Genomic DNA, 14,741 nt, shown 5'->3' with positions numbered 1-14,741 from the left:
ACCTGGGAGAACTCCATTTGATTTTAATGCAGTGGGCAGCATGCCCAGCACTCCAGTAATGCTCTACGTCATACACAGCATTTCAGAGCTCCAACGTCAGGGTCCGGAGCTGCCACAGCTGGAGGGAAAGCTCCACAGGAACCCCACACTGCACAGCCAGTACATAAACAAACCTCAGTGCCTTCACATGTTTGTAGAGGCTTTGTTATTAAGGGTTAGGCACATTAAAAAACTAACAACCACCACTAAGGACCTCAGTTATATTTCCTTCGTGCAACCAATATTTGTTACACTTTAGCACTTTGGGGTTAGACCAGATGAGCTCCAACCTACAGCACTCTGTGATTACCTCTCTAGAAACACATCAGTTTCTCATCTGTCCTCTCCCTTAGAAACATAGCAACACTAGGTTAGAAAGGACCTACAAGACCATCTAGTCCAACCATCCACCTAGCACCATCCCTACCCACTAAGCTACCTTCTGGCCTTGCTCTCTCCTATTCATTATTGTCTTGTGAGAACCATAATTGCTTGCCCAGTTAATGTGATTCCTAACAAAATGACTAAAAAAGAAATCAGATTATTGAGTTATCCCTGGGAAATCCAAGAGCATCTCAGGATCCGCTCAGATCGTAGAGCAAGAGAGCTGCACCACAGGTCTGGAGTGTCTCTCTCCCAGATGCAAGTGTGAGCTCACACGTGTGGCTTTCATTTTTTAAACCTACTAGGCAACAATAGACAGACAAAGATTTCCACTCAAACATTCAGACACACACCACCCAAATCAGGGCAAAACCAGACAGTGTGGGTAGAACAATGAGAAACAGCGGTGATTTATGTGGCCTGTCTGGTGCAGGCTGCAGTATAAGAGGTGTAAGTAATATCCTCATGTTGTTATCTCTGCTGTCACATTATTACTAGCAATCAAGCATTCAGTAGGTCCCTCTCTCATATCCCAGTACGGTATCTTTGTGTGTAGAAAACACATAAAAATAATTAAAAGTATATGCTCATGGATTGCATACTACCAGGATTTAAGCCACCTGTGGGTCTGTAATCTTACCTTTATCTTTTTTTCCTGTGCCCAGAGAACCCCAAAACACCAAAGAAGCAGTTTCAGTGAAAAAAGTCAAAAGCCACTTTAGAAAACTTGGAAGTCAAAATGAGATAGTGTTTCACACTTTACGAACACGAGGGGTTTGTGTTGCCAGCATAGGTCTACAAAGAACCAGCCTTGTGCTCCGCTCTTTATACACCTCTGAGCTGTGTAAACTCCTCAAAACTGGAGGGCACACGTCACTTACACTGACACGCAAATCATTACTGCTTTGTCTGCCAGGAAATCTGTGTGAGCCACAGCTGAGTTCAGGTTCGTTCTATTGACATTTTCACCAACGAGTAAATGGGAAGGTTGCACTGCTGACATACCAGATGTTATGCAAACTGCTTTTCAAACCAAGGTTTCTGTATGTCTCTACGAATAAAGAAATTAGACATTGGCAAATGGTGTGTGAATTTATTTCATTTAAATACGGTAAATCATCCATTTAAATACAAACAACAAGAAACTACTGTGTGTAAACCCCATCCCTCACACTATACCTCACACAGTGTCAAAACCTCCATTTCACCATTACGTTGTACAGTACCAAATGCAATCAAACACGTAAATGAACGGGAATGCAACAGAAGAGCTGCACGTTCAGTATGTAGTGGAACAGGTAATGGCATGACCCTAGCCAAATGTACTCATCAATTCCACCCAACTCAATAAGGAAGCGTGTAAGTCAGCTCCTAACTGCTCTGCAAGCATCCAAGCACCACCCAAACCAAAGGACACTGCCCGCCTCTCCGCCTCTCCTATTGGCCAGCCGTTCCTTCAGGCTCTCCTCTCATTGGATGCCGCTGTTGCCTGTCATACACACGCCCCCGCCCTGGTCTTCTTTCCAGGTGAGCTCTGCCCCCATGATTGGCCACACTTTCGTGCCCGCCCCCTAGACAGAGCAGAATCAATAGGCTGCTGCAGCTGTCACTGAAGCCCGGGAGGAGTGACGATTGGACGAACGGGACCATGCAAGTTCTCCACTGGTTAGAGGGCTCGGCAGCGTGTTCTGCGCATGTGCAGAACCGGTCATGGTGCCCGGGCAGCCATGCTGAGTGAGGGCAAGTCCCGGCAACGGCAGTGTGACGTCACCGGTCGTGACACACAGCGGCCGTCACGTGAGCTGAGGAGGCGGTAGCGCGGAGCTCGGGATGGGGTGACGTAGGTCCTTGCCGGGCTGCCGTGCTGGGAGGGGCCCGTGGGGCTGAGGGGGCACGGGCTGTTCTGTGGGGTGTTCCTCTGAGACTCGGGAGACGGCTCCGAAGGGAGAAGCAGGAATGCATTTCACACGCAGGAGGCCCTCGTGCTGTGTCACGAGGATCAGAGCGGACCCCTTTGCACTCTGAACTCCTCAGAGCAAGGAGCTGGGTGCATCATGTAGGGCAGAGAGTCCAGCACAGCAAAATGCAGATCTTGCTGTCTCTGGGCTTGGAAGTAACTTTCAGTGCCCTCAGGATTCTGCCAGCCCCTTCAAGCTGTGTCTTGCTTGGGTTTTATACCCTCCTATTACTTCCGTGTGAATATGGAATTTGCATAGCTGGCCCGCTGCTTTTCCCTTTTTGGAGATGAGCAGCCAGGGCTACCTGTGAAGTTCTTTGGATGCTCACTTGGATGGAAATGCATCGTGTAAGGTACAGGATTTGATAGTGCTGTTCCTCTGCAGGGTCCGTGTAGCAGCTGGGATGGGCATCTCCTGCTACTCCACTGGAAAGGGCTGTACCAGAAAGGCTGAGCTGAATTCTGTTTCTATTACTTTGACAACTTTGGAGAAGGTAAAACTGGTGTAATTTGCATTTGCACTCATAAAACCTTTTTGGTAAGTTAAAGGTTTCCTGTGTATAAAGAAAAACCTATTAAAAAAGCAATCCGTTCCTTGTGCACTCCTGGAGATCTGCAGTATTCTTAAATGTGCATTTAAAGAAAGAAAGAAGTAATAATCTTGCAAGAGCTTTCAAGAAGCAAGCATCTGCAGCAGCTCCCCAAAGTTTGGGGGAGATTTTTATTAATGTGCTCTGACGGCAGGAACAGCAACAGCTTTGAGACCTGGATGGCAAACTGACCTGCTGATGTGGTTCTGGTTTGCTTGCTTGTTTATAAATATATGAATTTGAGGTGGTTTTGTTTGTTACTTTTCCCCTACAGGTTAAAAGCACTGGGAGTGAAGTCAAGCTGGGGAAGAACTTCTGTAGGTGTGCGGAACAAAGTCCCAGTGCCCATGGGAGGGCAGTGCTGCACGATGAGGAGCTGTGCCAGGGCTGCAGAAAGCCTGGTCCTGCTGCATCCCAAAGGAAGCGGAGATGATGGGCTTGTGTGGCTTCAAGCATGAGGTCAGTGTTCATCCTTCATCCCTGGATGGAGCACAAGGAAGGGAGGCTTCTTGCACATGTGCATACACAGAGTTGGCCTTATGCAGGCAGCAGCCTTGCTACACCAGTGAAAGGCAAGAGAGGAATTCCCTTTCAGCAAAATTGATAGAAATTTGTCAGTGCTTTGAGAGGCTGTGCTCCACTTGAGCTCTTGCTGTCGCTGAACTCGCAGTACCTTGCTAAAAATAGTTCAAAGCGTGTTCCCTGAGCTGTGATCCTACCAGTTCTGCATTATTTGACTCGCCATTCCTTTGAAGTATTCATCCTTTCCCTAGTAAAACTTAAAGCAGCTTGCCCCCTGGGACAAGAGTTGACATCATCGTGATGTTACATCCTACGTAATGGTGTGAGACCTGGAAAAACATTCAGTGCAAAAGCACTCGGTGAATTGAATTTGCAGTGCCTCAGCCCTTGCTTGGAGCCTGACCTCCCTCCCAGCCCAGGTTCACTTGTGTGTTTTCAGCCTGTGTGGTCCCTTGGAAATAGCCCCTGTAATACGGCCGTGTGCTGCTTGAGGAGCTATCAAAGCTCTTCTTAACATCCCCGTTTTTCTTTCTGTGACCTCCTTTCTTTGAAAGTGTTTGTGAGAGCAACAGTGACTGTTTTATGAAATTAAGCTGGTTTTCTTGCCAGGAACAGTGGCTAGGATCTTGTTGACAGGTTTGGAAAAGACGATTCTTTCAATGTATTTTGAATGAATTTTTAAGGATGTCTGCCATATGCTATTTCCAAGCTCAATCTGCACTGAACTGTTCAGTATTACACAGTGACAGGGACAGATTAGCACCTTTCATTTGCCTACGAAAATTAACTCATCCTAAGACGATATTTCCTGAGCTACAGATCTCTTATTTAGAAATAAACGTAGATACGTGGAGTTAAAAATCTTGGCCTGAAATAAGGTGGGTGAGTTCTGTTATTGATTCCAGAGGCCTTAGAATTTTACCCTTTTTCCTTAGGTGTGCTTAGTTACCTTTTCTCTCATTTGTCTTTTATACGATGATTTTTTCTTTCTGATGGAATGGTCTCCTCACAGCCTGCTCTCAACCCCACATCTCATCTGTTAGCTGCAGGGCTTCCTCAGGGCCATGAAAGGTTTTTTTTTCTCCTCCTTTCATGCATAACGTGGCCTCTGGGTTGGTTTGTTCTTCCGTCTTCCTCTGTGCATCAGGAATTGGCCTCAGCTGGAAATGGGCTGTTGGATGGGGTCCACAGCTGCTTCTGGTGGTAGCAAGAAACTTCTCGGGCTCCTGGCTGATGTGTATTGCCCCCGGTCACATGGGCAGGGATCATTGCCATTCGCTTTTGTAACGCTTCTGTCTTGTGAAGGACAGAGCACAGGTGTGGTATTCGTGGGATTTAGTCCTGTGTGCTCAAAGTCTGGAGCTTGCAGTAAGGCAGGGGAGGTTCCTGGATGCTTTGTGGTGAGGAGTGCTGGAGTTGAACTTCCGACTTCAGCTCTGGGATTGCTGTTGGCGTGGGCACCGTAGTGCAGCCTGTGTCTCGAGCTGTGTGTTGCGATGGTGTTAGCTGTGGTGCTGTACAGAGCCAGTAGATAGGAGATGTGAAATGAGTCTTTGCACTGCCTGTGCTCACTGAAGCTGCCGTGCAGCGGAGGAGCACGAGGAGCAGTGTTCCCTCTCTCTCCCACTTTTGGTCGCTGTGCGTCCATCAGGTTAACAGAAGGGAGCAATGCAAGTCAGTGTGTCTGTGTATTGCAAATTTCTGCATGAGAATATTAAGGCAAGGTTCTCATTTAGGCTAAGCCCACTTGCAATGTTCCGGCAACATAAAGATGCCTTAACAAGAATGTAAACTAAAGCCTCCTTCTACTTTTAATAGTGTTTGTAGTTTCACTTGGCTGCAGTACAGGAATGGCACATGTCTATATAAACTGCATTTGTCATCCACTTGAGATGGCTGCTGATACTCTTCATGCCCCCAAATAGCTAAGCCACCGGTCTGCTACAGTCCCAGCTTCCAACCTCCTTAAAATGAGTCCTTTACGTGAAACATCTAGACCAGAACTTAAGATAAAAATAAGTCTTCACCCTTTTTCCACTGTATATGAGCTTATATTTGCCTGCATAATCCTAGACTGAGTGCTCAGATCCAAAATGCTCAGCCAGACTCTTCTTATCACGTATGATACTTCAACTGAAGAGGAAAGTCTTCCATCTCAGCATGTCTTATCTGATGCAGGACACCCTTTTATTTTCCTCGTTAAGTAAAAGATCATCTCTTGGGAGAAAGCCTGTGTTATGAGCTCCTGGAGCAAGATTTTACATTAAACCATCCCAGCTTCTATACTTAAGGTCCATTTTCATTTCTGGCTATAAAAGTAACGTGTTCCAATTGGTAGAATTACTCTGGCTGATCACAGGCGTGCAGTGAGAAAGAAGCAAGAACACTGAAAATCCCAGCAAGGAGGGACTTGATAGAGAAGCCACATGTCAACTGTATAGACTTCTGAAAAAATGTCAATATCAGCATGCACTTAATATACTTCAGAGAAAATGCTGCTTTTGTACTGTCTGAAAGCATTTATAAACATCTTATTAGTTTCATGGCTGTATTCTGACCACAAGTTACCACATGTCTAACAGCACAGAGCTCAGGAGAGCTGTAAAAAAAAGCCTCCAGTAGAATCCAAACATGGGTTTTTGTTGTTCGGACTTTTGGTTTTATTTTGTTTTTTAAGATAAATGTATAGTAGGTGATGTTTTCAAAGTGCATGGCCTTGAGATTGCCATAGAAAATATGTAATGCTGTTATCCCCAGTGTTATTTCCCTTCCTCAGGCAAGCCTTGTGTCTGTGAAGTGACTGCGCTGGTAATGCACAGCCATCTCGTTTGTGGAGGTCCAACATCATGTTAGACCAATTCTTGTAACCCCAAGTCCTAGGGGGAATCTGTGATGCTGGGACTTGGGACTGTTCTCTGTGATGAGAATGAGCAGGGGAGGTGTGAGTGACAGCGAAAGATGATGGCAGATTCAAGGACTGGTTCACGTAGAGATGATGTGTTGATGGTTAGGCTGCATTGGTGGTTGGACTTAGTGATCTCCGTGGTCTTTTCCAGCCTTAATGATTCTATGTTTCTACAAGTGGGCACAGTGGGGATGGTTTAGCACTGAACTTGCTCTTAGTGGTCTTTTTCAACCTATATGATTCTGTGATATTCCAGAGGAGCACGTGGGAGCTGACCACACAACTTCTCCATTGAAATCTTTAGGCCTCTTACAATTCCAACCTAAAATGCATAAATGATGGTATTGGAGGTTGATGCTGTGGACTTCAGTCTGCTGATAAGCTGCCTTCTTTGTTTCCCTGTTGTTCCTGTGATCCAATTAGTAAACATACGTTAACCTGGAGGGTGCATATGTACCCACAGGACTTGGGAAGCTGTAGCTTCCATCACCTGAAAGGTATTCTCCCTAAGAGCTGTGGCATGGCCTACTTGGCACATCTCTTACACATATCATGATAAAAACGGGTTTGTAAGGATTTCCAATATGCTTTTTTCTGACAGTCTACAGCTGCTTCCAGAAAACACCCATGCCTTGGATGATTATTGGTAACAACAGTCGTTTTGAGGAGGGATTTTTCTTACCTCTCTGCATCCTTTCCAGGGGCAAGGAAGCAATAGTGTGCACCTGATGGCTGATGCACTTGTTCTGAGCCAGCATCTCATTCCGATGGCAGAAGCAGTCTTGCTCTTTGTGGAGTTCTCTTATCATTGATAGCTCTCCTGAGGTGAAAGCTGCTGCTCATCCAGCAAATGAATGCGTGCTGCTTTTCACCACTGCAGCAAACAGCTTGGTTCTAATACAAGTACCTGCTTGGAAAGCAGAGAGTAGTTTTGAGACTGCAACATAAAGTTAATTGTGTTGAGACTTCCTTGTTCTCCAGAGCAGGGGATGGTATGCAGCTGGTGGGATGCCCACTATAGATTCTGCAGAAATCATTCTTTCAGCTTCTAGGTGGTGGCAAAAGCTGATTTCTGGGTGGCAAGCACATTGTGCTATCCCTGAGAGTGGAAAACTGACGGAATTGGAGAGAGTGGTGCAGGGAAGGTCCAGCTTTCCCTTGAAGGCAGAACGTACAGGGGATGTGCCCGGTTTTGCATTTGCTAAGTGCAGACACTTCCCTTCTCCCTTTCTCCTTTTCCCTCGGTGAAATCCTGTATTTCGGGGCTACGTAGGGAGTGTAACCTCAGAGTTAAGCTGAAGCAAAAATCCCCTGTTCTGTAATCATCCAGCAAAACTGTGGCTGGCCTGTGTCCTTCCAACCAAGCCCGAGAGCTCTGCAGCCCCACTGCTGTCCTCGTTTGACTCCAGATCGATCTGGATTGAACAGCTGCAGCAGCATCTCCATCGTGCATTAAACACTGGTGATGTGTCACGGTGGTGCTCCGAAGGGATACGGTGTGTGGGTGTGTTGAGGAGGCTGTCAGGACCGTGAGCACGGTGTGTCAATGTTTAGGAGAGATGATGTTTTAAAGGCGATTTCCTGGGCTGTGTGTTTTTGTTGGTCTTCATCCCAATGCATCACAGAAATGAAACGTGATGTGGGGAGATAAACCAGCAGGATTGCTGCCACCACACCCGTGGCTGCTGCAGGATTATTCCAGCTTTGTATTTGTGTCTTTATTACAGGCCCTAGGATACTGTTGTCTGCATCATTGGAGGGGCGACTTATGAGGAGGCACTGACCGTGTGCAGCCTGAACTGCTCCAACCCGGGTGTCCGGGGAGTCCTGGGCGGGACCAGCGTCCACAGTACCAGGAGGTAACAGCCTTATTGCCAGGCATTCTGCATGCATAAAACTGCTGACACAGATGTGAACTGATGATGCCTGAGGGATCTTCATTGCTCAGTAAAACACAGCAGTGTGTCTGAGTGGTCTGAGCCCCGCGCTACTCATTATGGCTGAGGGATGTGTTATCAAGCTGAAGGTTTAATGTGTGCTTTGCTGAATGCAAGGGCAAGGAAGTAGATTGGTGTAGGTCTTCCTGCTAGAATTCACCATACACAGTTCTGTGAATGAAAAGACAGTGAAGCACGCAGGGATGCAGAGCCGACTGTGGTCTCACTGCTTCCATTGAAATCTGGAGCAGTTGGCATTCAATAGCAGTGAAGTTAAAGTACCTATGATTAGAATGGAGTTCTATGGTCACGCTGCTTGCGGGCTCTCTGCCACCCACAAGCCTGCAGAGCACTGGCTGTGCCTTTTGCATTTCTCCCTGGAGAAAAGAGTTTTCTTTATTGGTTTGTTTTGCACTCCAAGCTGTCTGGGAGGCCTGACAGTTGTGAGCGCTCAGTGCTGCAGGACAGAGCAAGGTCAGGGAGCACTGAGCACACTGAGCTTCACAGATCTTCTGGGCACTGTCTGAGACGTTCTAGCAGCTGGCTGAAAACGTAGATCACACTGGGGATCGTTTCCAATGAGCACAGCATGCTGCTAGCCAAGCAGAGGCAATTGTTGTATGTATTACATATAGTTTACTTTGAAAGCGCTTCTGCTCTCTGACTGATGTGCCTTTGTCTCTTGCTTCCACTGAACGACATCTGAGCAGGAAGAATGTCCTCTGTTATAGAATCGCCCCCTGTAATATCATCTTATTCTAGTAGAATGGTTTTTGTTCTTGTAGGAAGCAATCCCCTGTCTTGTGTATGTGAGGTCTACCAGGACACCAGAGGTCAGTCAGTGGAACAGCCTCCGTAGGAAAGTGCTCTCAGAAGGAGGGAGTGTGACAGGTGACACGTCTCTCCTACTTGTTGCAGCAGGAAGTGTGGTGAAATTCAGTCCCGGGACAGCCCCTGGGTTGTCCAGCAGCTGCTTGGAGCTGAGAGGGAGCACCAAGCTGGGAGGGAAGGGCAGCTCCAGCATGACCAAAGGAAGCACCAACAGAATGGTGCTGCACGGGAAGAAGTTGTGCTTCTCAGCATTCTGGCTAGCATTTTCAGAGCTGACTAACCACTCTGGGTGCCTCAGCAGTGCTCTGGAGCTCAGGAGGCACACAGTGTTAGTGCCATAGGCTTTGTATGTCAGAAATACAGTTGCCAAGTGCTTCCTTTATCGCAGTTCCTGACAGGTGAATGCAAGTATGGTGCATGAACCATGCAAATGGTTTTGGTTTTAGGCCATGTCTGTGCACTGTTGCTGCATTAGAGTGCAGTGTGATGTTTTTAACACTCCTGCACTTTTGCCCTTCCCTTTCACCCCTTCAGACTCCAAAGCTGCCTACCCAAAGCAGTAACAACTCTTAAGCAAGGTGTTCCAGTGGTTCTCATCGTCACTTTGCTAAGAAAAAATACCCAAACTCACTGAGTTCCCTCTCCAAAATGTGGCCCTTTCTTGTGTTTGATATCAACTGAGGAGAAAGCTTCTGAGCTGGTGATAGCCCAAGAGCAAAGTAGTCTCATGTGCTGGGTTACAGAGGCAAGCCTGTATTAGCCCTCATGTCAGCCAGTACCTGTCCAAATTACCAGGCTTCCTTGACCTTCTGCTTTCCAGAGTGGCCTTTGAACTAAGTCCTGTGCTAGCCAGACCTGGAAATAGTAAGAGAGAGAGATCAGCAGATAGACCAGCAGCTCTTTATTTAGGAAAAGAAGGGAACAAATTGTCCTCTTGTAAGGATGCGGAAGAACTGGTTAATGTTCAGCCTGACATCCAGTGCAACCTCTCAGTCTACCATTGCATTCTGAGGCTGATTTTGAGATCTGCCAACAGCCTGCATCAAACCTTGACCAGTGTCTGTGCTGAGAACCTGGATGATGCTGTCGTCACACCACGCTAAATACAAAAAAACAGAGTGAGTCTAGGAAGGTGGCACAGTTTTTCACTCCAGGTTGGAGGCTGAGACCTGCCCTGGCAGGGTATCAGTGCAGCACATTCAGCAAAAGCTGTCAGTGGGCGAGTGGGAATGGAGGATTTGTTGATTTGATCAAACAGTTGATTTGCATGTCTTCACTTCCCCTTCCCTTCCAGGCAAGCAAACAAGGCCTTTCAGAAATTGCTTCTTCATTCAGTAATGAGAGGGGCTGTGTAGATTGAATGTCGGATTCCAAAAGTGCACGCAGGGGCCTGGGGTTTGATCAGCGTCACCTGGAAGGAGGAAGAAGGAAAGGAAGATGAGCAAGGGCCCTTCTCTTCTCTGCTGCCCTGGCTGCCCGCTGTCCCAGTGCATCCCACTGAAGGGAAAGGGAGCGGGAAGCTGCTGTCCCTTCCTCTGCTCGGAGGTGGGACGGTGGCAAGGAGCAGGCCTGCTGTCCCGGCACTGGGTCCCTGCAGGCAGCAGCTCTTGGGCTGGAGGAAGCCTCAGGGGAAGGGGGAGAGGCGTGAAGGCTGTGCTTGTGAAACAGAATGGGAGGGGAGAGCTGAGCAGCTGCCTTACCCGGCCCACGCTGTAGTCTGCCGGCCCGGGCTTCACAGCTATGGTCGCTCCAGGTTTCGGTCGGACTCCCATGGTGTACGCGGGAGCCCTGGTTTTGTAGACATCCACAGGAACTTTGGGGAACGCCGCAGGACCCGGAGTCTGCAAGAGAGTCATGGCCGCACGGGGCTGGCATCACACCCAAGGCTCTCTTTTTCCCTGCAAGCCTGCATCAGGCAAAGGCGCAGCAGGCTTGGAAGCCCCTGTGGCACAGGGAGAGCGGCCCCGGTTCCAACGCTAACATGGAAAAGAGGAGCAGCAGAGCTCACCTTGGCAAGGTCTTCATCAAAGCGACCGCGCTGGCTCCTTCCTGCCATGGAGTAGCAAGGGCTGGCTGATGTGTAGACTGTGTTGGGCCCTAGCATTCTGGGCAACATGTAGGCGCCAGGACCTGCAAGAGCAGCAGCAGCAGTGTGTGCGTGAGGGGCTGGGCTGGAGGAGACGGAAGCAGCAGAGAGAGGCAGCCTGCCCAGCCTGCTGCTGGGAGTAGGAGGGAGGTCTGGCCCCTCTGCCAGTCCCTCCCTCGACTCTGGCACTGAGCGAGTGCCAGCAGCTCCAATCCCGAGATACCGGCGCTGCTGCGGGCTGAGAGGAGCTGATCCTCCAAGAAAGCTTGCGGCCCCAGCACCGCCTCCTGCCACGCAGGCTGTGAAGTAGGCCCACTGCTGGTGCTGAGCAGCAGCCTGGCTGTCCCTGGAGGATGCTCAGCCCAAAGGGTCTGACTTTGTCTTTCTTTGGTCAGCGTACCTGGAGTGCGGTCTGTCCGGGTGGGATTGTGCCGGGAGGCTATGGACAGCGCTGGAGGGCACTTGAAGACGTGCCTGCTGGCTGTCTCGATGCGGTAGTCACCTGGAGCAGAGGAGAAGAGCAAGAAAGATGTGAAGTCCTGGTCTCCTTCTGCAGCCAGCTGCAGAGACAATGTCCCGAGGAGAGGCTCTTCTGAAGAGCTGCAGAAATGCTGCGGGATCCAGGCAGCACCTGGGAACACTTTTCTGTGCCCCGCCACTGTGTCCCACCTTGCTGCCCCTCCTGCCAGCCCCCTTGCTCCTTAGTTCTTTCAGGACTCGGGGTCTTCGTGCCCTCGGCCCGTGGTCCTGGGCACTTGTCCTTCTCTACTGCTGCTCAGAGTGTTTTGTGCTCTCTCACAAAAGACCTACAGCTCCATCACAGCATGTGCTGACCCACGGCAAACTCGCCACACAAGTGGTACTCACTTGGTCCGGGAGTGATATCAATCTTTGTCCTGGGTCGTCCCTGGAGGTGGGCGCTTGGAGCCACGTACTTCCCCTTCCTGGTGATGGCAGGCTTCACAGCGTAGCAGGGACCTGGCCCGCAGCTCTCCACCGCAGGTGGTTTGGACCCTCTAAAGCTGTATGCGGGGGCGCGGGCTTTGGTGGGGTTGTGGCCCACATAACCTAGGAAAAAGCAGAAGAGAGCACACCTCTGTGTGGCTGCATGTTTCAAGCTGCTTTGGAACAGGGGCAGTTAAGTGCCCAGCTTCGACTTTCACTTTCTGCATGACTTCTTCCTCCAAGAGCAAGGCAGGCAGAGGCGTGGGACCTCAGAGCACAGCAGAGTCAGTCCCTTATTGCAAGCAGCCATGTGAGTGCCTTGCAAAGTCACTAGAAAAAGACAGCGGAGCTTTGGCCAGCACGCTGCCTGTACCCAGCAGTTTCCAAAGGATTTCCTGCACCACCCATGCAGGCACTCCACAGCGAGAGCCCCCTAAGGGTCAGCTGTTCTGCAAGACCCCGTAACTCCTCTGTACAGCGGCAAAGCTGAGCCTGTGCTGGGCAGAAGCGGGCCCCTCTTTCCCTGGGTCACACAGGGCAGCGCCAGCGGGATTGGCCTTCCTCAGCCAGGCCTGGCTCGCTGCTGTGCCAGAAAGCTGGGAGGCTGGGACAGAAAGGGGAAAGGCTCGGGAGCTGCTCTGCCCCATGACGGCCCCAGCACGCCCCATGCCCTGGGAACGGTCGCTGTACCTGTTGTCCCCGGGATGAAGTACTGGGGCCCGGGGCTGGTGAACTGGGCCAAGATGAGGCCGCGTGGGCGATGAGGTCTCCACGTCCCCACCCAGGGTCCGTCCATGCTGGTGCAGAGATGCCTCCGAAGCCTAAAGGCAAGAGCAGAGGAGTTACTGACAGGCTGCCCTGACGGAGGCCACAGGTGAGCTTTGCTTCCTGCCCCCCACGCCTTGCAGCCCAGAGGGGCAGACAGGAGACGAGTCTCTCCTTTGCTCAGCTGCCAGCTGTCTGCCACGTGGCTTGCAGCTCCTGAGCCAGAAGGGCCAGCAGCAATTTCTCCTGCTCGCGGCAGTGCTGCCAGCCTCGTGCTGCATGCCCCTCGGGCACGCTGGAGCTCAGCCTGCATCCTGCAGCTGAAGCGTGCCTGCCACGCAGCAGGAGCTCTCCTTCACCTCTCTGAGCCTTGGAGAATGAGCAGGATGAGGCTGAGCTTGTCTGCTGCGTGGGCTGCTCTCAAGTTCAGGGCACAGCAAGCGGCCGTGGGCAGCACAGCTCACAAATGAGGTGCCTGGTGCCCGCTGTTCTTGGGGAGGGCCCTGAGTCCTCATGGGAACGCACTGTGACAGCACAAAGGTGATGTCATCTGTGCTGTGACAATCTGCAGCCCTGCCCTCCAAGCCTTTTTGGCCTTGACTCCAACCAGTAGAAAGCTGTCACTCACACTCTCCACACCTGCGGATGGATTGAGTTCTCAGCTCTAGTCACATGCCACCCGGGGTTCCTGGGGATTGATCAGTGCCACCTGCAAGGAGAGAATCCCAGCAGGGAAATGCACTGAAAGTCCCTTCCGTCTGGCGTGGCAAGCTCAGCTGCGCCTGCGCTGGAACCAGAGCTCCCTCCAAGCGCAGACAACTTGAAGCTGGCGGCTGCATCGGCCTCTATGGCGTATGTGTGCAACCAGAATGAAAAGATGGCACATCTGTTGGGAAAAGGAGATACCATCCGGGACACAGTCATCAAACTTGTGAAATAAAGCAATCTGAGCAAAAAAATGAAAAACTCGTGAAGAAACTTCCTGAAGTAAGGGATGACTCTCAAAATTTTTGAGATAAAAAGTGACGCATTTCTGAAAAATTTCTGGAAAGAGGAAGAAAACTTGATGAGAAATCATAAAACAGTCCTCCATAAATTACTGGGAAGAGAAAAATAAAAGCAATAGAACAGAAATACTGATAAGAAAATAAAAAGCAAACCCTATGAATGCAGCCTTGGGGCATGGCCCTGGCGGTCCGCGCCGTCCCCTCCATCCCCAGAGCGCTGAGCAGAAGAGATGCATACAGTGGGCACATCTGGGATCTGTTCCATGGGGCACAGCTCTGCAGGGTGCCCTGCCTGGGCTCACCGTACAGATAAGCCCTTCCTTGTTCTCAAAATCATCTAAGAATGGAAGTGTTTGTAGTAGGGCAGCCAACATTTCCAAAGTGACGGGCAGCCAACCTGGTTTGATTACAAAAACAATGAAAAACCTGACAACCAATTTTTTCCACCCTGCTGGCATTTCTCATAGGATCTCACAGCATTTCCAATATGTACTGATGTACTTCCATACACCAAATGGCAAGGGGCTGTCTGTTAGTTTCTTAAGTTGAGGAATAATCTCCAACGAGAGAGCCTGTAACCTGATTTATTTACAAGAAACCCCTCTATATGAGCGTTGCTATTAAATATCTGCTCTTATTTTGCATATATATTGACATAAATCCATAAAGATCAACATGGATAGATTCTCCTTGACATCACTATGCAGCATAACGGAACTTCAGCAAGGGCCTTCCTATGCCCAATTTGAGACCTTTGCAAACACAGGGTGTAA

General features: G+C 49.7%; 1 protein-coding gene across 1 annotated transcript; it reads right to left on the bottom strand.

Moving 5' to 3' along the window:
- Window positions 1-10,451: 10,451 nt before the first annotated feature.
- Window positions 10,452-12,992, bottom strand: LOC136057837 (ciliary microtubule associated protein 1A-like). Its single transcript, XM_065750813.1, has 6 exons — window positions 12,887-12,992; window positions 12,119-12,319; window positions 11,652-11,753; window positions 11,174-11,295; window positions 10,866-11,006; window positions 10,452-10,576 (listed from the first exon to the last, which is right to left on the bottom strand). Exons 1-6 carry the CDS (start codon window positions 12,990-12,992, stop codon window positions 10,493-10,495), a joined length of 756 nt encoding a protein of 251 aa, XP_065606885.1. The 3' UTR covers window positions 10,452-10,492.
- Between the last annotated feature and the right edge of the window lie 1,749 nt (window positions 12,993-14,741).

This window comes from Cyrtonyx montezumae, unplaced genomic scaffold (assembly GCF_038088225.1).
Source record: "Cyrtonyx montezumae isolate F1298 unplaced genomic scaffold, pur_monq_1.0 scaffold_7, whole genome shotgun sequence".
Classification (NCBI taxonomy): Eukaryota; Metazoa; Chordata; class Aves; order Galliformes; family Odontophoridae; genus Cyrtonyx; species Cyrtonyx montezumae.
The sequence above is the reverse complement of the archived record's forward strand: the minus strand, read 5'-3'. Positions and strand labels throughout refer to the sequence as shown.

What these genes read in the sequence shown, in the direction of transcription:
- LOC136057837 (XM_065750813.1), bottom strand. Translation starts at nt 12,992, where the DNA reads ATGGACGGACCCTGGGTGGGGACGTGGAGACCTCATCGCCCACGCGGC. An exon ending in TGATATCACTCCCGGACCAA is followed by an intron (nt 11,754 to 12,118) that starts GTGAGTACCACT and finishes CCTCTGCTCCAG; the next exon opens with GTGACTACCGCATCGAGACA. An exon ending in CCGGACAGACCGCACTCCAG is followed by an intron (nt 11,296 to 11,651) that starts GTACGCTGACCA and finishes CTGCTCTTGCAG; the next exon opens with GTCCTGGCGCCTACATGTTG.